The 26,765-nt window shown below is 31.4% G+C and overlaps 2 protein-coding genes across 5 annotated transcripts; both read left to right on the forward strand.

The window, feature by feature from the left end:
* Nucleotides 12,696-18,202, forward strand: LOC109359009 (protein DETOXIFICATION 45, chloroplastic). Of its 3 annotated transcripts, none has more exons than XM_019603497.1 (12): nt 12,696-13,343; nt 13,450-13,628; nt 13,822-13,957; nt 14,137-14,233; nt 14,321-14,421; nt 15,159-15,322; nt 15,681-15,752; nt 15,861-15,977; nt 16,057-16,152; nt 16,244-16,365; nt 17,168-17,225; nt 17,751-18,202. In XM_019603497.1, the coding sequence occupies exons 1-12, from the start codon at nt 12,842-12,844 to the stop codon at nt 17,760-17,762; spliced, it is 1,656 nt and encodes a 551-aa protein (XP_019459042.1). In that variant the 5' UTR covers nt 12,696-12,841; the 3' UTR covers nt 17,763-18,202. The 3 variants fall into 3 exon arrangements, with proteins under 3 accessions (XP_019459042.1, XP_019459044.1, XP_019459043.1); XM_019603499.1 differs by having other exon boundaries at nt 13,468-13,628; XM_019603498.1 differs by having other exon boundaries at nt 12,696-13,325.
* LOC109359266 lies at nt 20,261-23,058 on the forward strand. 2 transcript variants are annotated; one of them, XM_019603863.1, is made up of 7 exons: nt 20,261-20,458; nt 20,522-20,602; nt 20,814-20,942; nt 21,169-21,231; nt 21,472-21,596; nt 22,442-22,649; nt 22,706-23,058. In XM_019603863.1, exons 1-6 carry the CDS (start codon nt 20,279-20,281, stop codon nt 22,632-22,634), a joined length of 771 nt encoding a protein of 256 aa, XP_019459408.1. In that variant the 5' UTR covers nt 20,261-20,278; the 3' UTR covers nt 22,635-22,649; nt 22,706-23,058. The 2 variants fall into 2 exon arrangements, with proteins under 2 accessions (XP_019459408.1, XP_019459407.1); XM_019603862.1 differs by having other exon boundaries at nt 22,442-23,056.

Consider the following 26,765-nt stretch of genomic DNA (forward strand, 5'->3'; position numbering starts at 1 on the left):
AAAACCTCCCACCTTATAGAAAACATCAAGGGTTTCACGGTCAATCATGTCAACAACAAAGGGAAACAAGACCAGACCATAGATAGCTAGTGCAAAGGATGATCCGAAGGATTTCCAATTCTTTTGCTCTTACATTTTGATTATATGTTTCCTAAGACAACTCCACTTCAACCCTTCATACTCTCCTTCCTTTATAATATTTTGAACCCATGGGCGTGCCCCTATCATTTATTCAATATATTCTTCGCTTAGCTTATGATCTCCACTGGATAAGTACACCTTTGATCGGTCCAGCACAGGAACATCCAACAACATCTCATATTCCTCAATTGTTGGAGAAGCATCCAGATTGGGAAATTCAAAAATTCTCAGTTCTGGGTTCCAGTATTGAATCATGACTTCCATAGCTCGTAGTGTATCGAGCGCGAAGTTGACTTTGAGTAGATCAGTGAGTCGCCCATAGGTCTTGGTGAATTGTTCTTGCTCTTCTTTAGGAATTCTTTGAATGCACTCAAGGAGGAAAGTTATATCATTCACCTGTACCTCCACCTTTGTCCCCCTTTTAGGGGTCCCAACATTGCTATATATTAGATCCATGGTATTCGAGCCTTGCTATACAATGAGTTCTCTCTTTTAATAAAATCTGAAAAAATTTGTTTTTGAGTAAAATGTCACCAAAAAAATGTATGAGGCAATTTATATGTATGAATGTATGCATGCATGCATGTAAGCATTTATTATGGCAGCTATGGTGTACTTTAATAGGTTTTGGGGTTATCTAATAAGGTTTGCTTCTAAGAGGCCCAGATTGCATCCAATCATAAAGAGAGGAAACCCAAATACCCCAGGGATTACAAGTGAGACCCAAAGTCTACACCAGTAAGACCCATAATATTTGGTAACAACCTGGATGGTTCATCATGCCAATGTAAGTAAGGCCCAAAGTCCTCACCGACAAGACGAATGTCCCTCGTAACTTAATGCTCGGGTATAAAGCATAAACTTACACTAATATGATAATATGTTGTAAAGGATAACAATAAAATAAAAATAGAAATAGAAATAAAAATAAAAATTCATGCATCTAATTTTTGTGGGCCTGACGCTTTTAAAAAAAATCCCCAACAGAGTCGTCAACTATCATGCCCCAATTTTCGGTTTGCGCGACCTCATTTAGAGTCGCCACTACTTTTTTTTTAGTCAAAAATGTAGAAATTTATTTTGGCCCAATCCCATTGGGCTTGGACTTTGATATCTAGGTTCGCGAGTCGATTACACCCTAGGGAAGGTATTAGCATCCTAGTTGCCCATTTAAACGGTACCCTGTTATATTGCATGGATTACTAATTATGTTATCATTACCAACAAAAAAATATTTTAATATTATGTCTGACAAGAGCAATTTTGGTCCTACGTATTCCTTTTTTGTAAATCAAGACTACGTAGTTCTTTGAGTAGAAAAAAGTTTGTTGGCTGAGTTAATTTTATTTCTTAAAAAAAGTAAGGTTTAAATTATTTTTTTGAAAGAAAAAAAAGAATATGAGCGAAATATAGCCCCTATGTTCGTTACTGCGTCTCATATTAAAACTTGGTTAAGAAATTCAAATTTTGTTTTTATTTTAAAAATCCTTTTAAAAAATATATGAGTGAAGCATAGCCCCTACGTCCGATACCGCATCTCATATTAAAACTTGGTTAGGAAATTCTAATTTTGTTTTTTATTTTAAAACCCCCTTTTTTAAAATATGAGTGCAGCATAGCCCTTACGTCCGATACCGCAACTCATATTAAAACTTGGTTTAATAAAATTCTAATTTTTGTTTATTTAATTTTATTTTTTTGGAAAAAAATTTATTTTTTGAGATGTAGAGATATACTTAATCATATAGATTTGTATTAATATATTTTTCGTTTTTTACGTAACTATGAAATAAATGAGATTTCAATGTAAGTTAGCAAACAATCTAATTCTCACAGTTTATTTATTTTTATAGTATATATACGTATTGACTTGAACTTAGTATGATTTATTTACAATTGCACCAGATTTTTATTCTCACGTGAGATTTTTATTTATTTATGCAATTAATGAGATTTCAACATAAATTGACAAACAATCCAGTTTAATACATTGCATATATTGATTTGCACTTGATGTAATTTATTTATCATTACCAAATGTCCAAATTTGATTTTTTATAGTAAATGCACATTTTAATTTGTATTTGATGTGATTTATTCATCATTACAAAAGATCCAAATAAAATCAAATTATACTGCAAATTAATTATCACTATAATTGATTTTTGTTACTTTTTTATTATCAAAAATATTTTTCACAAGTCGTTGGTAATTTTTTTTATTGAATATGATTATGTTTTAAAAGAAATTATCGATATCATTATCACACATAAAGGCTAAGTGGAGATGATGAGTATCTGTTGAAGATTATAAGGGTAGGAAATATCGTGTGGAAAGGAGCAAGAGGAGTCTAGCACTAACAAGTAACAACACATACATTATTGATCCAAAATGAAACACTTACAAGATTTGAAACACGCTTAATTCAGAACTCGGGCCACTACTTCTTGGTGAGAAACTTTACCTTCTTTGGCTTACTGGTCCAAAATTAGGGATTGAGATTGATAGAATCATATTTCCTAAAATTTGAAACAAAGTTATAAAATTGAAAATAAAAAACATTGTTAGTATACTTGTGAGTGCAAATGCATGTACTTGTGAAGAAGAAATAAAGGAGGAAATTGCAAATGTGTGATGAAAAACATCACTGACGAAAGAAACATCACTAGCGAAGAAGCTTCGAGCTTTGATGGTTTATTTGAAACCAAACCGGTGATGGGAGAAGCCATAGTTAAGGCATTAAGTAGTAAGGAGAAGCCATGGTTAAAGAGTTGAGGGCGAGAGAAAAGACATTAAAGTGTTGAGCGGCGAGGAAGAAGTGATAAAAACTTGGAAATGAAAGTATCTGGGGAGAGATAATGATGAATGTATGAGAAGCCTCATCAACCCTTCTAAAGAATTTTAAGTTTGAGAATCTAAGGCCCAAATACAATAGCAATTTTGGGCTTCAATTTTATGTTAGTCATACTTTTATCAAGTCTAGTTGAAATGTCGTGTCAAATTTCCTTTTATTTTGTAATACTAGTAATAAATAGATTACATAAGTATTATAGTTTCTCATGTATAATAATAAATATGCTCATTTGATATTCTCATAGGTTAAATAGGGTTTTCAAAAGTCCAAACCTCAACTTACTTAGTTAAATGTGTTTTTTTATAAGAAATCTCAAATATTACTTAGTGGTAAAATAAGTTTGGCACAATAGCAAAATTATATCCCAAAATAGTCTATTCCTCAAAGAAATAAAATTGAGGAATATTATAGTAAAATAGTCTATCTTTCTCTTAGCAACAATTAATATATGTGAAAGTAGTCTCCATTTAAAGAAACAAAATTATATACAACTGGGTTGGAAAATAAAAAATCATTTCATATTATGAGAAATTTTGTTGAGATGTTTGTCTATACTTCAATACTACTTAATAAAGGGAAAACTCAAAATAACTTCCATAAATTATTTTATAATTTCAAATTTTATTTTATAACTTCTACTTTCATCTTTATATACACTTATATATACTTTTACTGATAAACATTAAATAACTGCCCATGAAGTATTTTATATAAATTTCTATATTAATACCATTAGCAACTAGAAAAACATAAAATAACTACATGATAGTTGAAATATTTGTAGAAAAATAAATTTTACATACATATATATTTATGCAGCGAGACTTTCTAAAAAAATAAAATAAAATTATATACATTTGTAGGTAATATACATAGAATATTAGTTGTAATAGGTATTACCTATATATACCTAGAATATTAGTTGTAATAGGTATTACCTATTTATTTATTTATTTATATATATATATATATATTATAGACTATAATATAGTCTACAATGGGCATACCATTGAAAATATATCGTTTATAATATATCCTATCATTATTAGGTTAATTTAATTATACATACATCTAGGAAATTTAAAATAGGAAATTTATTTAATTATTAAAGTAAATATGAAATTATTGACTTCTAACGTATATATACTTTAAGATATATGATATGGTGGTAATAAATATATCAACTATTATTCTTATTACTTTTGAATGGACTCTTATTATTATTTGTCCATCTATTAAGGTATATGATATGGTGGTAAACCCTATCAATAGGATGACGAAATAGGATTATATTTTGTCCTATTGAAGTTCATATAATGTCAACTAAATTACTTGGCATCAATTTAGTATATGACGTTCATGTACTTTTCAATTGGTTTAATAAGTCTAGCAATAGCAGTTTTGGAAGTTTTAAGGAGTAAAAAACTAAACAGTTTAATGCCATATTTTATCCATGTTTTATTTTACATTTTATCCATGTTTTATTTCACATTTTATACCATGTTCTCATCACACTCAAATCTGAAACTGCAAAACTGTGCAACTGCTTCTCTATTACCCAATTTTACACTCCTTTCTATTTTCATTTTTTCCCTAGTTATGTTCTTCTTCTCACCACTTTCTTCTTCTTAAATGAATGTATTTCTATGGTGACGGTGCCAAACATGCAGGTCTATTTTACTCTTTTCTTCTCACTTCTTTCTTCAAAAAATATCCAGATTTGTTTTGAGGTATGATGGTTTCATTCATGGTTTAATATTTATAAAATGATTTAGAAATAAAAGTTGTTATCTTGATCGCTTCTTCTTTTTAGGTTTCATTTATGATTTCATTCAAGCAAAATATGATGGATGATGATAGGTCTTTCCTGTGGCACCATGTTGGACAAGGTGATGCCATTGAAATCTTCAATGGTAACATTAGTAGTGAATATTGAAACTTAAAGTTATTGCTTATTTTTTAACCTTTGTTCTTTCAATTTCTTTTGAATAATAAATAGTTTTAGATGCAAAGAATTCAAATTTATTAGAGGAATGAAACTCAAATAAACGGTTGGAAGCAAATTTACATGAATGCATTTTATTGATACATAAAAAGGTTAACAATCATCTCTTTGTTTCCCAATTTTTAACAATCATCTCTTTGTTTCCCAATTTTTAACAATCATCTCTTTGTTTCCCAATTTTTAACAATCATCTCTTTTGCGTTCATGTAACATGGAGAGGAAGAGGTGGATGAAGAAATTTGTGAGCAAAATATGGTTGACGAAATGTTTCACTCAATACATTTGGAGAGAACAGAAGACAATCAAACAAACACGAGTTCCCTTCTAAATTCTAAGGTCATGTTTATTAAATAATTTAATTTCAACTTTGCATGAGATTCTTTCATCACCATTTAGGAAATTCATATGACTATCAACTCAACCTGATGTTACACTCATTAATAAGATGACATAATGCAATGCATACCTCTATTCTTTTAGTAAGACAAGCACACTGATTCAATTTATGAGGTTCACGTTAGAGTCGTAATGAGTAAAGCTTACTGATGAGCAATATATTACACACTATTTATAACCTTAATTTAGCATGATTGATGATTCTTGGTGCCTAATTGACTTTGTTTCACATGGTTTAGTGTTTTAGACTTTATTGGACTAATATTCCTAAAATGAGTTTATTTGGGATTATTTGGCCTGATTAAATCTATTATCATTTTCAGATCACATTTGGCACCAATGGCATTTTGGGCATTATGGAAGTCGAGGATATGTGTTGAAGTGAAGATTGTATTTTTAATTTAGGAGTTGTTTTTATTGTAATTTAGCTTTGGGCCCATTGTTTAGGCCCAATTCGGTTTATGTGTGTTGGAGGGGTTAAATTCGGAATCCCCACTCCAAACACACACTTCATTTTGCCTCATTTTTGAAACACAAAGCAAAATCCGTGTTCCCTCTTTTTTGCTCTGCTAGGGTTTCACCCTCTTTCATTTCTCATTTTCGGTTTGCTCTTCCATTTCCATGGAGGGCTAAATTTCCTAGACTAAGTTCCTTTGGTAATGAATCATAACTCTTGAGGTTTTGTTATTAATGCATTTTCGGTTTCTTCATTGTTGATTTCTTCTTTCTTTTCTGAATATGGTTTGCTTAATGCAATTGCTTAGAAACTGGTTGGTTGAGTTTATCTTCACTTAGTTGATTTACTCTCTCTAGTGCATGAATGCTTAGTTCGTGTGAATTTGTTAATCGTTTCATACCTTTACTGATTTCGCTTAGTTTGATGTTTAGGTTCTGGAACTTTGAATTGATTATCGCTTAGTTAATTGATTCTCAACAAATTCGGAAGTTAACGGTTGGAATCTGAAAATAATCTTTTGAAACCGAGGATTGAGTTGTGAACAAACGAACCAAAGGGATTTAGCCGTTTTATTACATTGTTTAACTACTGTTTCTGAATTTGATTTATGTTCATACTATCCAACAGCAAAACCCCCATTGTGTGTGTGAGAGTATAAGGTGTTTGAAGCTTTGTCTGAAAGATAATCATTGGGAAACGACCTAGGAGTCACTTCCTAGTACTGCAGTTTTAATTGTTATATTATTTGTATCGGGTACGACCTCGATCACTTACATTGTTTGTTATTGTGTCTGTTAATAAGTTTCATGTACAAAGAATTGATTTTTTAATGAATTTTTTATTTTTTTTTCCAAGCTCTATTGTTATTTTTGTTTGGTTAATGAATAAATTCAAACTATTATATCATGCAAATGTGAAAGTGAAAGTGATAATATGATAGGATTTCTCATGTGGCTAAGGAGTTGCATTTCAATAAGGATGGTTCTGTATCAGGAAGCTCCAGGTATAGTAGTTTTAGTGAAAGTCATAGTCATCAAGTTATTGAGCGGTTTTGAAATTCAAGTGGAATCATGGAATTAATGAAAATAACTGAAATAAAACTCAATGAAGATGAACAATGAATTAATGTTTTGTTAAGTATTTTTGGATGAGAGTTGAATCCTTTTTGGTAATTTTATCTAATAGTATTTGAAGATGTTCATGACATTTTCTTGTAATATTTGTTTTGTTATTTTTTATTTTTTGTGATTCAGAGTGGTGTGAACAAGCTTGCGGATCTGGCTGGTGTTACACTTGGACCAAAAATAGAGAAATGTTGTGTTGGAAAGCAAAATGGGGAACTGTCGTAAAAGAGGTGTGTAATGTGTAGTGTGTCTCATTTAAATTTATAATCTAAAGCTGATTTTGAATTATGTAATGCTTTTGGTTTTATTGCATATTAGGAATATTATGATTATAATGATTGTTTATGAATATTATGTAATGCTTTTAGTTTTATCGTGTATTAGGAATATTTTGTAATGATTTTGGTTTTATTGTGTATTAGGAATATTATGTTTTGTTTGATTTTTTTAAGCAAATTTTATGGGTACTTTTATTAATACTTTGTTGCTTTTAAGGGATGGGTTAGAAGACCAAGTTAAGAACATTGGAGCTAAGTTGGTGAAACAAGTAATATTTTGGTTTTAATGTATATTAGGAATATTAGGATTAGGATGATTGTTTATAAATATTATCTAATGCTTTTAGTTTTACTATGTGTTAGGAATATTATGTTTTGTGTGATTTTTTTAGTGAATCTTATAAATATTTTTATTAATACTTTGTTGCTTTTAATTGTTGAGTTACAGGACCCATTTGAGAATATTGAACCTAAGTTGGTGATACAGGCAGCATTGAAGACAAACAACTTGGTTGGTGATGGAACCATCATAGTTGTTGTTCTTGCTCAGGGTCTTATCGCAGAAGGTGTTAAGGTAGCATTCAACCTTGTTATAGGATATTGTAGAATAATAAGGATTGTAAGGAACAATAATAACAAAGGATTGTAAGGAACAATCCAACGGTTCTAAACAATCACACATCTATTGACAGTCACAAATTTACCATATCATATTTTGTACTCTGCATAAGAGTTACTATTTCATCTGCTATAAGTTTTTCGGTTAGAAAGTTGTTTCTTTATAAAATGAAATATCAAGAATAGTGTCATCATTACTTTGAGAATACATTATTCTTTTCTCTATCTTATCCTACTACTTTTCTGTCATTCAATTATAAATCATGTACACATTTTATATTTACTTTACCAAATTTCATTGTATTAGGCAAATTACCCTTTATATCTTCCCAAAAAAATTATAGCAATTTTAGTGTCCATTTTAATGGGACATTGTGGCTATAATATTCACAACTTATGTCTAAAATAAAGAATTATTTCTCAATTTCATGATTCATAACTTATAGAAAATTCTTTACTTGGTTTATCATGTCTATTAATTTGTATTAATTTGTACAATCATTAATACACAATTAAAAATGTAGTTGAAACTCATTTCATGATGACCTTTCATATTACATTCTAAACATAATAAATTTATTCCAGTTATTTCACACCTCCAAAAACATTTGTGATTGACTCAATTATTTGAATTTTCAATTTAAAAATACTAACAATTACACCAATCAAATAAGTTCAACTACAAATTATAATATTTAGTATAAAATACTACATTTAAAATATACAGACTATACATTACAAACAATAGGAAGCAGATTGACAGACACAGGAGTACACGTTAATACGCTAGTATGTATAAAAGATAAAGAGTAAGTAACAAAATATAAAGTTAGTTGTTGATAGAAGAAAATCAAATTATATTGTATGGATAGCATAATCTGAAAGAAAGAAAAAAAGAACATGATAACATATATAAGAGTGGCATACCAACACCACAAATAGAACCTTTGAAAGACCATCAATGTCTCTCCTTGTAGTATATAAAGAAAATTCGAGAGTATGCAGTTAGAATTTAAGGAAGTGTGATTTTTTTGTTGATAAAATTACTTAGTTAAATTTTTATCAAGATATATGGAGAAGTAGGAATAGGAAGAGAAATATATGTAAGTAGTTAAAACAATGGTCTGAATGTTTGGATTTTAAATACAAGATGATAAGAATAATTATTTGAAACTAAATTTGTGTATTAGTAGGTATTGCTGAATGCTATGTGGCATGATTCTATTGGGGGAAAACTTGTTTTTATATGTTAGATTAAATATATGAGAATTATTCTAAGTTGTTCTACGGTTAGGACAATCAGAAGAAGAAAAATGTTATATCAATAGCATATGAGTTTTATATATTATTATTTTATCATTTAAATTTAAATATAATTGACTTTTAAAAAAAATCTAAATAAATGCAGATCATATAATAATTGTATATAAATTTTTATATTAATATTGCGTATATATTACACTTAATATATATAAATATATATATATAATCAATCCTAATAAACTAAAAGGTTGCAATATTAACCTTTTAAATTTTAATATATCATTTTTTTAATGTTTATCATGCATTTTTAGTGTAAACAAAAAAATATCATTTGACACAAAAACGTGATTAAGCAAAACATCACCAAATATATGTAACCAAAAATCTGATTAATCAACAAAAAGGAAATTGAACTTGACATATAAAAAATCGAGGAATGATGTGAACATATTCTCCCCTTCTCTCAGATGTCTTCCCAACACCAAAGTAGTTAGAAAAGAAGTATACAGTAAATTGAGCTAAGAAGAGATAAAGGAAGAAAAAAGATGAATATTTTCTATTTTGACCAGAATATAGACTCAAGCAAACACCGACTAGTTTATCCTGACTCAATAGGATCAAATAAAAAATTGTAAAATCAGGAGGGTTCATTTTAACTCGACACATAATAAAATTCATCTCCATTTTTTTAAGAATACTCATTTCAATGTTTTTGTGATATTGTTAATTTGGACATTTGAGTTTTCAATTTTTGAAGAATCAAACTAATAAACTCAAAAAACATTATGAACTAAAATGAGTATGTACTGTTTTTTAAATTTCAAAATAACATACCTATTCTATACATACCTTACTAATCTCATATAGACATACTCACAAAATTTTATTCTCTCTTCTCTATTTTACATAACTAAAGCGGAGAAATCATTAAAAAAGAGTAAATTACAATAACACCCTCTGAGTTTTAGTGAAATTACACAAACCACCCCTCACTTTTCTAAACTTACACAAATCTCCCCTAATTTTGTACTTTCATTACACTGACCACCCTTGCATAAGAAATAAGTGTAATTTTTTAAACAAAAAATATGATAAATGTAATTAAGTTAAACAAAACATGATATATTGTGTAGACAAGTCTAAATAATATACAAATCAATGTATCTTTATTATTTTTGGTTCGTTATACTACATTATAAGAGTGATTTAAACAATATTTCTTTATAATTGTTGATGCATTTTGTAACAAAAAAATAATAAAGATACATTAATTTGATTGATTTGTATATTATTTAGACTTGTCTACACAATATATCATGTTTTGTTTAACTTAATTGCATTTATCACATTTTTTGTTTAAAAAATTACACTTATTTATTATACAGGGGTAGTCAGTGTAATGAAAGTACAAAATTAGGGGAGGTTTGTGTAAGTTTAGAAAAGCGAGGAGTGATTTGTGTAATTTCACTAAAACTCAGGGGTGTCGATATAATTTACTCTTAAAAAAATTCTCACTACAACTAGTTTGAGGAAGAAAGAATAAGAATCTGGGGGAATGACGAGAGAAATGTTGCTTAGGAAATTACATTAAATAATGCATTTTTAACAAAGGAATGTCGGAATGTAATTTCAAAATACAAATTAAATTATGTCGATTGTATCGTCACGCTTGATCCTTATTAGTGTACCCTAAATGTATCCCACATGATCCATAATTAATAGGGATAAATAAATTTTTAATGATATAACTAATTTTATTTCCATATTATAATTATGTCACTATTTGTATTTTTTTTTAAAATTTCTTATGTTATCCATCATTATTGGTGTATGCATACATTTGATATTTTTTAATATGTATAATAATGATTACTGTTTTATATTATTATATTGTTGATATACAAATGGAACAAAGGTATGACTTAGAGTAAAAAACATGAGATTGTTTAATGCTCATTATATTTTATTTTTTTCTTTATTTTAATAGTTAAATTAAGGTGAGAGAGTGATTAATATATTGATACTAGTTATATGTGATTATATAGTTTTTTGCAGAAATTAAAAATTGTTAAGAGCAAAATAGTAAAATTATATCATGATAGTAGTTAATCCATATTTTCCCTTTATATATACTAGTGTGTCGACGGGCACTCTGTGCCGATCGACCTGCATTCTTATTTTTTTGATATAAGTTATAAGTATAAAAAATGAAACATATAAATTCAATAGAAAATGTAAATTTAAGAATATAAGATGTAATAATTGATATGATATACACAAAACTTTTATAAATTTCTCGTGCATCTAATAATCATTATTGAGTTGTTGGATATATTTTTTCATGTGCTATTGTTTTATATTTGGGTTGAGAAAGAGATAAGATAAAAAAGAATGTGTGGATGAGTAATAATGTATTGATAAAAAATGAAAGCAAAATGTAGAAGTTTCTGTTTATTAATGAGTAGTTAAAAAGGATAAAAATTGAATTTAAAAATTATACCAAGCATTGTGGTTATTACTTGTTTTGGCTTTATTAATAGTAAGTATAGATATAGATATAATATATATATATATAACTATATATAAAGCCAAAACTTGAAATAACTTCCCCATGGTGTAATTTTCATTTCATATATTGCCCTTAACATTATTTAATTTTTACAAAAAAACTATATAATCCTAAGCAACTACCACCAATACATTAATTAGCCACATATCTCACATTAAATTAAACATTATCATAAACAAAAAAATATAATATATAAAAATTGAATATGTAGTATCACACAATATTCTAATTTCATGTTTCTAAATATTATATTTTTCTTAGTGTAAATTAATGTTTTCATTTTAACTGTTAGATCAATTCTTAATCATCTCATTTCCAAATTGATGTGATTTTTTAATGAATAAGTGAATTGTATTGATTATGACATAAAATATGAAACATGAATAAAATACTTAGCTATGACAATTTATTTTTATTTTTAACTTCCAACATATATCTCATGATAATTTTCTTAAATAATATAACATGAATGATATATTCTATATGAAAAAAAATAAGAATGTGAGTAACCGGTGCCGCTTGCTGTTATCTAATAAATGATTTAACATTTTCTTCTTACATAGGCCCATTCCGTAAAGAATAAAAGTTTAAGTTGAGTGATTATCTATATCTATACTATTAATAAAGTCAAAACAAGTGGTAACTATCATGCATGACATAATTTTAATATTCCATTTTTATCCTTTTTAACTTCTCTCCTTAATAACTAATAAAAAATTCCACACAATACTAATATCTAACAATCATATAATGATTTTTATCTTCTTAAATCAACATTTTTCTTTACATGTATATATTACAATAAAGAATGTGGGTCAACGTGCCGGTCGACACGCTAGTTAAAAAGAAAAGAAATAGTTTAGGAAGTTTTGTCGCCAAGCTAGTTAAAAAGAAAAGAAATAGTTTAGGAAGTTTTGTGAATTTTCCCCCTAAAAAATGTCTTACAAAAATGTAAAGAAACCTGTGGGTTATTTACCATAGAATTAAAGTTGAGGCCTTTGAGGGTAAAGAAAGCTTGGTTTCGTGTTGCGAAGTGCAGTATTGGAATTAGATGATGGTGGTAGCCAATGGTTCTTATCCTCTTCTATTACTCAATTGAATTCTCAAACTCATCGCTTCTTCTATTCTGAATTCGAATGGCAACTATTGACGGTACCATCCGTTTGGGCACTGTTCCTCTCTCTCACTCTCAATCTCAATGGTTTATTCGAAGCAGAACAAGAAAAGCTTATTCTATTAATAACAACTTATTATTCTCACGCAATTCCCATTCTCATTTTCCACTCTCTTCTTCATCTTCCCACACCAAACACTACTTATCTTGTTCTTCCCATTCTACCCCTCATACTCATGATGAACTACAACAACAAAAACACGCTGACACTGATGTTGGTGATGTGAAACGTGAGCTATTGTTGCTCTCTTTGCCTGCCCTTGCTGGACAGGCCATTGATCCTTTAACTCAGTTGATGGAAACTGCGTACATTGGTCGTCTCGGCACTCTGGAATTGGCTTCTGCTGGAGTTTCCATCACCATATTTAACATCATTTCTAAGCTTTTTAACATTCCACTTCTCAGTGTCGCGACTTCTTTCGTCGCTCAAGACCTCGCTAACCTCAGTTCATCCACTTCTTCAGGTTAATATCGCTTATCTAGTTATCCGATACTTAAATTCACGACTTCTTGGTCACTAAGCAGAAACCTTACCGAGGCTGACACTTAATTTTGTCTATTGCGTTGCAGAGCAGGGAAGTCTTATAGAATTTAGTGGCAATGGTAAACCGATGGATACAATTCCTCAAAGAAAACAACTACCATCTGTTTCAACTGCTTTGGTGTTAGCTCTTGGGATAGGTGTCTTTGAGGCTTTAGCTCTCTATCTCGGATCCGGAATGTTTCTACGTTTGATTGGTGTATCAACAGTATGTTTTCACCTCAACATACTCTTTCGTTATGATTCGTATTTCGTGGCGTGCCTGAGTGCTGTATTAGTTAAATGTGTGATACTTTTAGCATTGAGTAATACTGATTATGAGTTTTTAATATATATATGTTAAATTACATGAAGAATTGCGATCTTGTATAGAATAATTTTGCGTATATTCTTTTCATCAGCAAAATCCAACGCATATTGCAGCTCGACATTTTCTTTCCCTAAGAGCTCTTGGTGCTCCTGCAGTTGTACTCTCATTGGCACTTCAAGGCATATTTCGTGGTTTTAAGGATACTAAAACCCCAGTTCTATGTTTAGGTAAAGTGTTTTATTTGTAGTGTGTGTTTCTTTGCTAATTTCGTCATTCAAATGCCTTGAATAAACGATCAATTTGATTTCTGTGACGAGTTCACATAAATAACTGAAAGATGCATTGTCCATTACATGTTATTTAGTAAATTTTTATGTGTGTGCTAATTCATTTATAAAAAATGCAGGGATTGGTAATCTTTCAGCTGTCTTTTTATTTCCCCTACTTATGTATTACTTCCAGTTGGGTGTTACTGGTGCAGCCATTTCCACCCTTATCTCTCAGTACGTCCTTCTCAAAAGCAATCTTTTCTCCCTATATATTCCTTGACTTGATTTGACTGTAATTATGACAGAATTGTTATACCTCAGATATATAGGAATGTTGTTGATGATATGGCATCTGAATAAGCGAACTGAGTTACTACCTCCAAAGATGAGAGACCTGCAATTTGGCGGTTATATTAAATCAGGTAGGAGTTGTATCTTTCTTGGTGGTTTCTCTTTTCTTGTTATGTGTTGTTAAAACCTGAGTTGAAATAGTGCATGTGGCTCCCCTTATATGATAATTTTCTCTCCCAAGTCCCAAGGAAAAATAGAGGGAAAAGGGTAGATCGCAGTTAGATGCTGAATGAGATCTCAAAAGCTGTTTCTAAAACAATTTCCAAGCAAAAGAGTTACTTCCATTTTCCCCCTGTTTCTATTTGTGGTTTTTCATTTTCAAGATAACATTAATAGAGTAGAGTGGTTTTTGATTGAGGGAAGCTCCATAATTAGGAAGGAGAGAAAGATGAAGAAAAATTCTAGACAAAACCTAAGGATTTGGTTTTTCATAGAACATGACAACATCATTTGATCCATATAGCAAACTATACTTACCAGGAAAAAGGCTTTGGTTTTTGTTGTCACATTAATAGAACAAATTGGTTTGGAATTTTGTTTTAATATATTTTATAATATTTTTGTCAATAGTTATTTATGTTTTGTCACCTGATGATATGCACTGCTATTTGTGCTAGGCATTTGCTGTACATTTTTGTCAACAGATGAAGTGAGATGATTGTTTTCTGTCTTGCATTATCTTTGTCTTTTGATACTAAACAATCATTTTCACACACACATTTCTCTTTTCTGTTTTTACTGTGTATATTATCTAGCTTGCTTTTACATTTATGTGGTTGCTTCAGTTTTGATCGGTGGGTTGTTGTAGGTGGTTTCGTTCTTGGAAGAACAGTTGCTGTTCTTTCAACCATGACATTGGGGACATCAATGGCTGCTCGACAAGGTCCAGTGGCTATGGCTGCACATCAGATATGCATGCAAGTGTGGTTGGCCGTTTCCCTTCTTACAGATGCATTGGCTGCATCTGCTCAGGTATTGAATCACCCCTTATGTAAAGCATTTACATTTAATAGTTTTCTTTTTCTTGCAGTATGATTTGTCAAATTTCTTTTAGTCTAGTAATAATATTAGTGTCTTCACTGCTTTGCAATCAAACAAGATAAGCCAACAAAAGGCAGATTATAATGGAATGCCGACAAAATTCTTCTGTAGTTACTTTTATTTAGGCAGGCTTGATTGAACGAACCTCTCTGGGAAACTTTCAATTCGTTTGGTTTTGAGGCTTCTTTTGAATTTTAAAACCAAAGTTTCTTTTGACCTTGGTTTTTTCTGACTTCATTAATTTATTGTTAGCATATGCATACTTACTGTGATATATTATTATTTATAGGCCCTTATTGCAAGTTCTCTATCCAGACATGAATACAAAGTTGTGAAGGAAATTACCAATTTTGTATTAAGGGTAAGCTTTTCAGTTGTGCATTAAGCTTTTAAAGAAGCTATGCTTTTGTAACATTCTTACATAAGAAGTTTCATGAGCGTGTCTAAGAACCTGATGATGTTTTTCCAGATAGGATTGCTCACGGGCATCTGCTTGACTGCAATTCTGGGTGCATCTTTTGGATCTTTAGCTACCATTTTTACACAGGACGCTGAAGTTTTGGGGGTTGTCAGAACAGTGGCATTGGTATGGTATTGCTTATTTTCTGGTTGGTGTTTGTTTGCCTCAAATATTTGTTTACACTGTCATCTGTCACTGTTGCCAGTTTGTTTGTGCTTCTCAACCGTTTAATGCTTTGGCATATATATTTGATGGTCTCCATTATGGCGTTTCTGATTTCCCATATGCTGCTTTCTCCATGGTAAGTTGTTTGCTCGTCAAAATTTGTCACAATGTTTCTGTCATAGTACATATATTTCACCAAGTTAATTTTTATGATACTTGCTCCATAGATGTCTGTGGGAGCGATCTCCTCAGTATTTTTGGCATTTGCCCCTTCACATTTTGGCCTTCAGGGGGTATGGATGGGTTTGACACTCTTCATGGCTCTACGTACGGTAGCTGGTTTTGTCAGGTAAAATGATACACACATAAACACACTTATTTATTCATTGAATGGATAAATGTCAATCTTGTTTCTATCTTGGTAAAATAAGTCATTCTGTCTATTTTAGATGGTTAATTTAACTTCCATGACACCTTTTTAAAGGGGAGGGGGAGAGAGTGCAGTCGCCAGGGTTTGAACCTGGGCTTTCCCACTTCATATCCTGCTGCATCAACTGTGCTCACTCCAAGGGACAACTATCTTTCCATCTTAGATGAGAATCCTATACATTTTACTTGATTAGGTGGTATTTAAATGATAAAAGTATGCATGATTGAGCATACTTGTATGGTTTCCGATATGTACCAATGTAAAAAGGAGTCTTGGAAACCTGTTGTAACATATATGAATCACTTTGGAAACCCCTGGTGCTCAGGAGAGGTGGTTTTGGTATGTGCAAGGCACTCCTGCAATCTAATAGTAGGAATGTGTACTTGACTACCAATATGCTAAATTATCTCATATTTTAACTATTACTGATAGTTGAATCTCTTTCTTAGTGGAGTGTGTGCTAGTAGATTTTTATCTAGTTTATTGGGATATTTTGCCTGAAAATCTGTCTATAGTACAAATGTATACATTGGTTATAAAATCTTCCAGTGAGGTTAAAGCATATATTCAGAGGAAGAGAACAAATATGGGAAATTAGAGTATCACCCTGTCCTGTCAGTTGATTTGCTTATGCTAGATAGCATGCCTCCATCAATGTATTGTCTTGGTTGTTCCCTTCAAACCCTGTTTTGGCTAATCCTTCATGCTTTTACATTTTCAGATTGCTATCGAAGAATGGTCCTTGGTCGTTTCTACACAGGGATTTAGAAGCTGGCAAGGTCAGTGTATATTTCTATAATTCCTATCATGTTTGTGTTTTGTGAATGACCGATTTTTTAAACTGGGTCATGTTAGCGAGTGCCCTTAGGGCACAAGAAAGAGCAAAGATAATATTGGATGGCATGATATGGAGAGTTGATTTTTGATTCTCGGTTTGATTTTCCCCCCACTTGTGAGTATGGAGATGAGAAAGAGGGTGAGCCTCAATGCAATGTTAAGGTTGCTGCTTAGTGACTATAAAGTCACGGGTTCAAATCTTGGAAAAAATCTCTCTGCTTGTAGCGGTAAAGTTGTGTATATCTACCCTCTCCAGACTCGACTTGGTGGGAGTCTCATACATTAAGCCTTATTTTGTATGGAGATAACCTTGGGCATGCTTAATCTCCTTTACAGGATGCTGAGCAAAACAACATCTCTAATTTCTAAAACTTCTGTTGATTAATATTATTTGATGATGCACTTTGCATTGATATTAAAATCTACTTAATGATTTGGTATCTTAACCTTGTAACATATGTTTGCAGGTGGTCCCTTAAGTCTTAAGATGGGGAATGAAAAACAGACAATATTTGTTGTTCCACTACATGTATCACTTCCTTGTCATTCATCAAAAATATTAGTTAGTATATATTAATTCAATTCTTATTTTTCTTGACTAATGAGAAGATAGTGATACATGGAGTGGAACACATTGTTGAACTGCTGACGTGCTCTGATGGGAAACACAGGATTTGACATGTTTCAGGATGATCTCTTCTTTGGATACTATATTAGATACTTAGGATTTTAGATTTTCCTTAGGACTCTTAGAAGCACTTTTTAGGCTCTTTGACTATCTATGAAGTACTTTTAAACCCAAATTGCACTCAATGTGATCAATTATGCAACTTTTGTTGTATCCTATTGGTTATCACCACCACATAGTGTGGGTGTGGTATTTTATACACTGCCTATAATAAACTATAAATTGAAGTTTTACAATGGATTAAAGCGATATTAAACTATAAATTGTGGTATTCTAGCACTTATCATATTTGACCAAAATAATAATAGCAGATGAATTGATGCAGTTAACTCTCAGGTATCTTCCTCTTCTTTCTTCAAGTTTTTAAGGCTTGATGTGATTTTGGTAATGGATGTTGAGACTATTCGGGTGTTTCAATCAACACTACAGAACATAATAAACAATAACCTCTTTAACAGCAACTGAAACAAATGTGTTTCATTTCCTTTTCGATATTAGTATATGAGCACCATTTTTTAATTTTTTTTAGAATACAAAAACCATCATTGAAGTCTCTCTACTACGTTAAAAGGTTATTTAGAAAAGAGGTTGTGGTGGTAGTGATGATAGAGAAAAATTTAGTTGAGGTTCTTAATGATGACTTCAACCATTTGAATGTTTGTGAGCATGAGAAGAATGAAACTTATGTTTACCTCTAACAGAATGGGAATTAGTTGTCCCAAGTTTATCTCAACTTTCTATCCCACCAAACATACACTCTCTATTTATGTCTATTTTTTATTTTTTCTCTCTCTATCAGTAAATCTTTCACACATTCTTCCTCCTAATCTATTATTTTCACATGTTTTTGTAATATTCGAAACAAAAAAAGAAACAAAATTCATTTATCAATTGATTCACACAATTTTTTTGAACATCTATTTTTCTAAAATTTCTAAATGCTGTTACTTTCTTTCATTGTTCTCATTTTCACCATCTTCTTTATCAATGAGGTAATTATAACTGCCACCATTGATTAAGTATGACTTTGGAACCTTAAGCAATTATGCTATTGTTTGTGATGAATTTGATGGAAAATATGGAAGTAGCACGTGTTTCAATTTAAATTAGGAGTGAGGAGTTTGAAGAAAGAGAATAATTTACTCCTTGGAAGATAATTTATCTCCTCTAGCCACTAAAAATGTGACATGTGTTATTTTGTTTATTTTTAAAAATATTTTTATAGAAAATGATAAAACATGACACATGTTATGATTTTATTAGTAAGAGTAGATAACTTATCTCCTTATATTTTAACACGAACTTGGAATAAGTGATCATCAGCCCCTATATGATACTCTGTTAAGGATGAGCTTGAGATGAATTTGGATAAATATTAACCTTGAATTTGTTCTGTTTGTGACATACAATATTTGAGATGAAATTCGATCAACTCAACATATTAACATGATATAAAAAAAATTAAATTTTATAATAGCAAAATCAAATTCACATCAAGCAATATTATGTACCCAAAAAACATGAAGCTATATTTGAAAAATAATAATTAATGGTATCAATTTAAATATATTACTAAATCATAAAATTTTATTACTTATACTAAATTAACAAAAAAAAATACATATTCAGTTGGGACAACTTAAAAGAATAAAAGCATCTCCGGTGGCAAACAAAATTTTCATTTTTATTTGGGTCTCACACGGTATTTTATAATTTATTACCATTCACTATAAAAAGAACATCATCTACTTTTTACACACAATGACAAACATCATTCTTATTCTCACATCATTCCCCACACTTTTATATTTTAAAATAAATATAACAAAATCATTACTTATTTATTTATTAATAAATTGAAAAAAACTATAATTTATTATAACTAAAAATATAAATTTTAAATTATAAAAATAAAATAAATGGACACAAATAAAGAAAACAAACTATTGCATTAATTAAAATATATTAAATATAATTTTAAAATATAATAGAAATTAAAATATAGTAAATTAAAAGATAAATAAAATGCATAAACAACACATAAATGTCATCTATCCTCACTAAGAATAGTTCTTGCTTAAGAATAAAACCCAAGAAATAAAAATGTCATAATAGAGAACAAAGTAATAATATTATGTTAAAAACTATATTAAGAATAACCACTGTAAATTCTCTAAGTTTCACAGCTGAAATTGTTGGTTTTTTATGTGGTTATAAAGGTCCCCTTTAATATAAATTAAGTATTTATTATTTAATTAATTAATTAAGGAGGGAATAAAATATATATTTTGTGGGTGGAATAGACAAATGAGAAATGAAGAGGGTTATAAAGCAAATAGCATAAAGGAGCATTTGTATTTGGTTGAAGAGAGAAGCAGGAGTGAAAGAGTAATGAATGTGATGGGAGTGGGTCTAAAGAACAGATACTGGGTGGTGAGACATGGCAAGAGTATTCCCAATGAACGAGGCCTCATCGTTTCATCCATGGTTTCAACCATTCCTTCTTCTTTTTTATTTATTTTTCATTCAACTCTTATTTCTATATCGCAGGAAAATGGGACACTCCCTGAATTTCAATTGGCTTTAGATGGAGTTGATCAAGCACAACTCGCAGGTCAATTATTCTATAAGGTACTATCACTCTTTATGTTTGTTTTTTACAAATCAAATCTACACATTAACAATTCCTAATGCTCTTTTATAACATATAGTTTTAAGTGTATATATCTGACGAATGTAGTATATATAAATGGTGCAGTAACAGTATATAAGTGAAGTGTATGAGTGTATCACTGGTTACATCTTTTCTCTCTCATATATGATTCCTTTCTTTCTTGAATAGGAACTAGAAGCAAATAAAATACCACTTTCTCATGTACGAATTTGCTACTCTCCTTTTTCAAGAACTATACACACTGCACAGCTTGTTGCTACTGTCTTGAATCTTCCTTTTCAATCCCCCGACTGTAAGGTACTCTCTACATCACTACATCTCACTCCGACAACAACAATGACTAAGCCTTAATCTCATTAGGTGGATTCGGCAAATTCTTTTTTATCCTTTTTTTCACTTATATGCAACTCAAGTACTTATTTTTCATCTATATAGCCGACCTCATCTAATGAGATTAAGGCTTGGTTGTTGTTGTATGTAGTATGCATTTTTTGTTACCAACTCACTTTATTTCACTATGCAGGTGATTGAAGATCTTAGAGAACGCTACTTTGGTCCTACATTTGAACTTCTCTCTCATGATAAAGTAAGTAAAATCATTAATCTCACTTTATTTACCTGTGTTCCAACTTTACCTTCATAAAAATCCACAAATAGATAGGCTATTATTCCGTTTCTGCATTATATTTGGTTCTAGAGTGAATATCAGTCTGATTCTGTTTATGTTCATAATATTCCAACATTTAAACAATCTCGTGCTTGCAAGTTTTATCAAGCCGAGTGTGGTTTGGGAAACTGATTCATTTTGTTTTTCTGTCATCATCAGTATTCAGAGGTTTGGGATATGGATGCAAAGGATCCATTTGTTGGGCCAGAAGGAGGGGAAAGTGTTAAGGATGTTGCCTCTAGACTTGCAAGAGCAATGACCATTATGGAGTCAGAATTTGAAGGGTACTGATTTTTGTCTTAAAATTAAATGTCATTTAGAAAGTCTTTTAGTACTATTATCTTTTCTAGTTCTGTGCAAGATATATATCTATTGGAGTCCTGCAGTTATTTCTAGCTGCCAAAGGACATAATTTGAAATGCATTCAAAATAAAATATATAAATTTTCTATTCTAACTTGGGATCTGAATGGAGAAAACATTCGATCAGTTTCCCAGCGTAACACGCTATGATCACTGTCAAAGACAGGATTCGAGGCCTTTGTTCCCATTGTTTGTTAGTTAAGTAGGGAGAACCCCGTCTCTTGATTACGAATATCAATTTCACGGCAAGCACGGATGCACTAGAAGTAAACTTTTATGTAAATTTACATGATCTCCCTAGGGAAAGCATGATACCAGGCTTGCCCCTGCATTCCCCAATGGTAGACCCAAATAACTAAAAAGAGTATGAGAAAGCCTACCTATAGGAGTATATTGCTACTATAAACCCCTTCCTAGAGACAGTAGGCGAAATGCTTCTAGTTCTATGGCTAGCAAACATTATCCATCATTAAGATATTCTTGTTAGAAATAAAGAAAAGAACAAGAGAGAATGCATTTCTTCTAATTGTGTCTCTGGTGTGTCTAAATCTGTCTTCAAGAGTATGAGAGGGTGGTCCTTCTATAGTTCTATTTATAGGACTGGTGTAGAATCATGTAATAATGTGCATAATTGAGTCATATTAAAATAAATAAGCCTAAATCATATCACAAATCGTTATCTTTAACTATCCTAATTTCTTAAATTAAGTTTCGGTATTTTCATTCGTGTTCTATTAGCTTATACAATTTTGTTCCACATCCTGCAGGTGTGCGATTCTGGTTGTCAGCCATGGAGATACCCTACAAATTTTACAAACAATTCTGCTTGCAGCTAATGAACACAAGGAAACCACTGATGGTGATTTGGCATCAGTGTTAGAGGCAGTTCAGGTGGCACCAATCTTGTCCCAGCATCGCAAATACTCACTGCTTACCGGAGAGCTCAGGGGAGTAATTTAATCTTTTTGAGGTCTAGTAGAAAGGCAATTGGTTTGGCTGATTTGGATACCCTATTATTTTGTTGCTAAAAAGTAAAAGCATGCCTTGTTTGTAGGCCTCAAACAAAAAATCATTTAAGACCCCATTATGATTTCATTTTATGGAATGGTAAAGTTGTTTATCTTGTGACCTGAATGAAGGTCATGAGTTCAAATCCTGGGAATACTCTCTTCCCTTTCAAGGGTAAGACTGCATAAATCTATTCTTTCTAGATCCCACTAGGTAGGAACATGGATCTAAATCTGTTTTGGTTGCCTCTTCCATTGACTAGTTTATTATCACATATTCTTCAAGTGCTTAGCAATTAATTTGCTATTGTAAGTTTGTAACCTTTTCCGATATTTTAGCGATTATACATTGGAGTATTGGACTAATGTTCCAACATGAATTGGGGAATATACTTTCAATCTCTAAAATATCTATTTTTTTTTTGTATTCTCTTCATTAACTGCAGTTGTTTTTATTAAATATGAGGTATAGCTTCAGGAAAATATGTTTTGTTCAACTAGGATATCATATCTTATTGTTGATCCATATCATATAATTGGACAAACAAAGTTTTATATTAGTTGTTAGTGTCTAACACAACTTTTATTTGTGCTTAGGGCAAAGTTTTACACTGAAGGTCCATTTAAAATGCCCAAGCAATGAAATTAATAATCTTGTAGTTGCTTCTTCCATTCTGACTAACTAGTGTTGGAATGCATTATTTACTATAATTTGCTATGCGAAACTTCTCTCATGTAATGTATTTATTCTTCCAGATTCTCATTCTTTATGCCTCATTGTCGAGTGAGGTGTAATTCGCTAAGCGAGCATAACTTGACCTGCATTCCGACAAGTGATTGTCGGATTTATCGGAATGTATAATTTAATGTAATTATATTCCAACAATCACATGTAGGAATATAAGTGCTTGCAAAGATATGTAAAGCAAAAGCAGTGTGAAATCACTTGAGACTTGAGATTTAGGAGCAGTGTTGGATTTCAGGAAAATTTTCCTGTTTGATGTGTGTAGTTCAATGACAGATAATTTATCTGGTTGTGCTTTAGTTAATCTTTGGTGGTTTCAGCCTTCGTTTAAATTGTTCTATGATTTCTGCTTCTGTAGATTAATATACTAGTTGGTTTATGATTATTCACTTTCTTTGCTAAGGTGAGAGTCTTCTACTCATGTTGTATTCTAATAGCATTATCATTAACTTACACTATAATACATTAACATTGATAAAATATGATAGTATTTTATATTGTTTTTACCACTTGTACCATAAAATGTCTTCTGCAGTTCAGCAGGAAGCTCCTAAGGCTATTGTGGTTTGCTAAAAGAAATTTTCCATACTCATTATTCTATCTAATTTATCTTTGTTATCAATATGAAATAACTATGTTATAGTCATAGAGGCTTTGATGATGGGGAGACCCTGGACTTAAAATGAATAATTCTATATATATATATATATATATAGCTAAGAAGGAGATATTAACTTACTCGTCTTGTTATAGACTTGAAATGAATAATAATAAAGATGAAGAACCAAAATGTTGTATTATGGACATGCATTTAAATACAAGGGTAAAGAATTTATAAAGTTTATTCACCATATTCTCAATAAATATATTAAGATGTGTTTCTTGTTGTATACATCTATAACAAGAGCAATAAGTTAATATCTGAATCTTTCATTTTTTTTAATAACATTATTGTTTTTTTAAGAAATCATGTATTTATATAATTTTAATATATAATTATGTATTTATATAATTTTTAATTGTATATAATGTTGTCCAATTCGATTAGATGATTTAATTGATTAAACCAGTTAGATCTTACATGAGACTTTGATATGGGTGAAACTCTGTTAGGGAATTGTCAATCTGTTAAAAAGTGGTTAATTCGGTTATCACCGTTAGGCTATAAATAGACTATTGTAATAGTTAGTTAAAACAGTTTTTCCAAATATAGAAAGTTCATAATTCTCTCTTCTAAACACATTTTCTTGTATTCTTGATCTCAAAGGAATAAGATTGTTCGAATTCTTTTCTTGTGTTCATAAGAATTCCTACCCTTATTCACTCAATTCATCGTTTTCTTCTTGAATTCCTTGAATTCCATAAACAACCATAACAATTGGTATCACGAGCTTTTTTTTCTGGGGGATGGCTGAATCCACACGTATGCAAGCCGCTGCACGAGACATAGAAGAAAGGTTGGAGGCCAGAATTTCAGAAAAATTGGAGTTACGCATGGCAGAATTGATGTGTTCTTGGCAAAAGTCTATGAATGAATCTATCAAACAGTCAATTAAAGAAGGGCTTAAGCAGAATTCAGTCTCAGAAGGCTCATCTTTCTCAAATAAACATAGCCAGGGGGTCGTGATCCAAACCATTCCACAAGTGATAGAACTAACCCCCTCCACTATGCATGTCATACACGGTTGTCCAGGATTGACTTCCCTAGATTCAATGGCACCAATGTACAGGAATAGATATATCAGTGTGAAACATATTTCATGATGGATAATACACCAGAGGATTTTAAGGTGAAATTAGTAATCATGCATTTTGAGGGAAAAGCACTTAAATGGCACCATGCATATGTAAGATCCATGTGGGTTAATTTCTTACCTACATGGGAAGAATATGTGAAGACCTTACTTGAGAGATTCGGGGAAGCTTATGATGATCCTATGGTAGAATTGATGAGGTTGAGACAAAAGGGGACCATTGCTGATTACCATGAAGAATTTGATGCTATCATCACGAGGTTGGATTTGTCAGAGGATTATATCCTCAGTTGTTTCTTGGGAGGACTAAAGTCTAAAGTGCAGATGATGGTCAGAATGTTCCAGCCACAAACAGTACGAAAAGCTTTCACATTGGCCAAATTATATGAGGCTGCTAGCCCCAATTTTCATCCAAATGTGAAATCTAAGGTTAATGTTAGCTTGGGAGGTAGACCCTTGCTTAATTCTAAGTCTTCCATAGCTACAAGTTCAGAATTGTCGACAGAAAAGCCAAGATTTAACAAGACCTTGACTCCATCTTACATGAATGAAAGAAGAGCTAAAGGGTTGTGTTACTTCTGTGATGAGCCATTCACAGCAGAGCATGGCTTAAGCCACAAGAAGCTTCAAATTCACTTACTGGAACTAGATGAGTTAGAAGGAGAGGATGGGGGGCCTAACCAGGATCAAGAATTGATTGTCAAACCAAGTGATGAGCCTCACATCTCTGTTAATGCTTTAACAGGTGTAGCTAGTTTCAGAACAATGCGGGTCACAGGAAGATACTAGAAAAAAACCCTTACATATCTTGGAAGCACTCACAACTTTCTGGATAAACAAATTGCTGAAAAAATTGGGTGCAAGATTGAAGACCTTAAACCTGTCATAGTCACAGTCGCAGATGGCACAAAAGTCCCTATCTCATCAGTGGTAAGGAACTTTAGTTGGACACTTCAACACAGTACTTTCACTTCAGATGTCATGCTTCTTCCGTTGGGGTGTTGTGATTTAGTGTTGGGTATTGAGTGGCTCATCACTCTAGGGGATATCACATGGAACTTTGATAAGCTGACTATGGAATTTGCCTTGCAAGGAAGGAAGCATGTGTTGAGAGGAGCCACACAAGTGGATTGCAAAACTGTGAGGGCACAACAAATTGAGAAGACCATGGAGAAAAGGGTGCATCTATCAATGATTCAGGTGGGAGATCAAAAGGGATTCCTCTTACAGTTACTAACTACTCATGCAGAAACAGAGCAATTGGATCCTTCGATTGAATCGGTTCTGAACAAGTATGCTGATGTTTTTGTTCCTCCTACTCAATTACCTCCTGAAAGGCCAGAGCATGATCACAAAATTCCTTTGATGCATAGTATGGATCCTGTGAACAAAAGGCCATATAGGTATGCCAAGGAACAAAAGGATATAATTGATAAGTTGATCCAGGAAATGTTGAAGTCAGGGGTTATCCAGAATAGCACTAGCCCTTATGCAAGTCCAGTGGTTCTAGTTGGGAAAAAGGATGGTTCTTGGAGATTATGTGTAGATTACATGGACCTAAACAAAGGGACAGTAAAAGATAGAT

This window comes from Lupinus angustifolius, chromosome LG11 (genome assembly GCF_001865875.1).
Source record: "Lupinus angustifolius cultivar Tanjil chromosome LG11, LupAngTanjil_v1.0, whole genome shotgun sequence".
Lineage (NCBI taxonomy): Eukaryota > Viridiplantae > Streptophyta > Magnoliopsida > Fabales > Fabaceae > Lupinus > Lupinus angustifolius.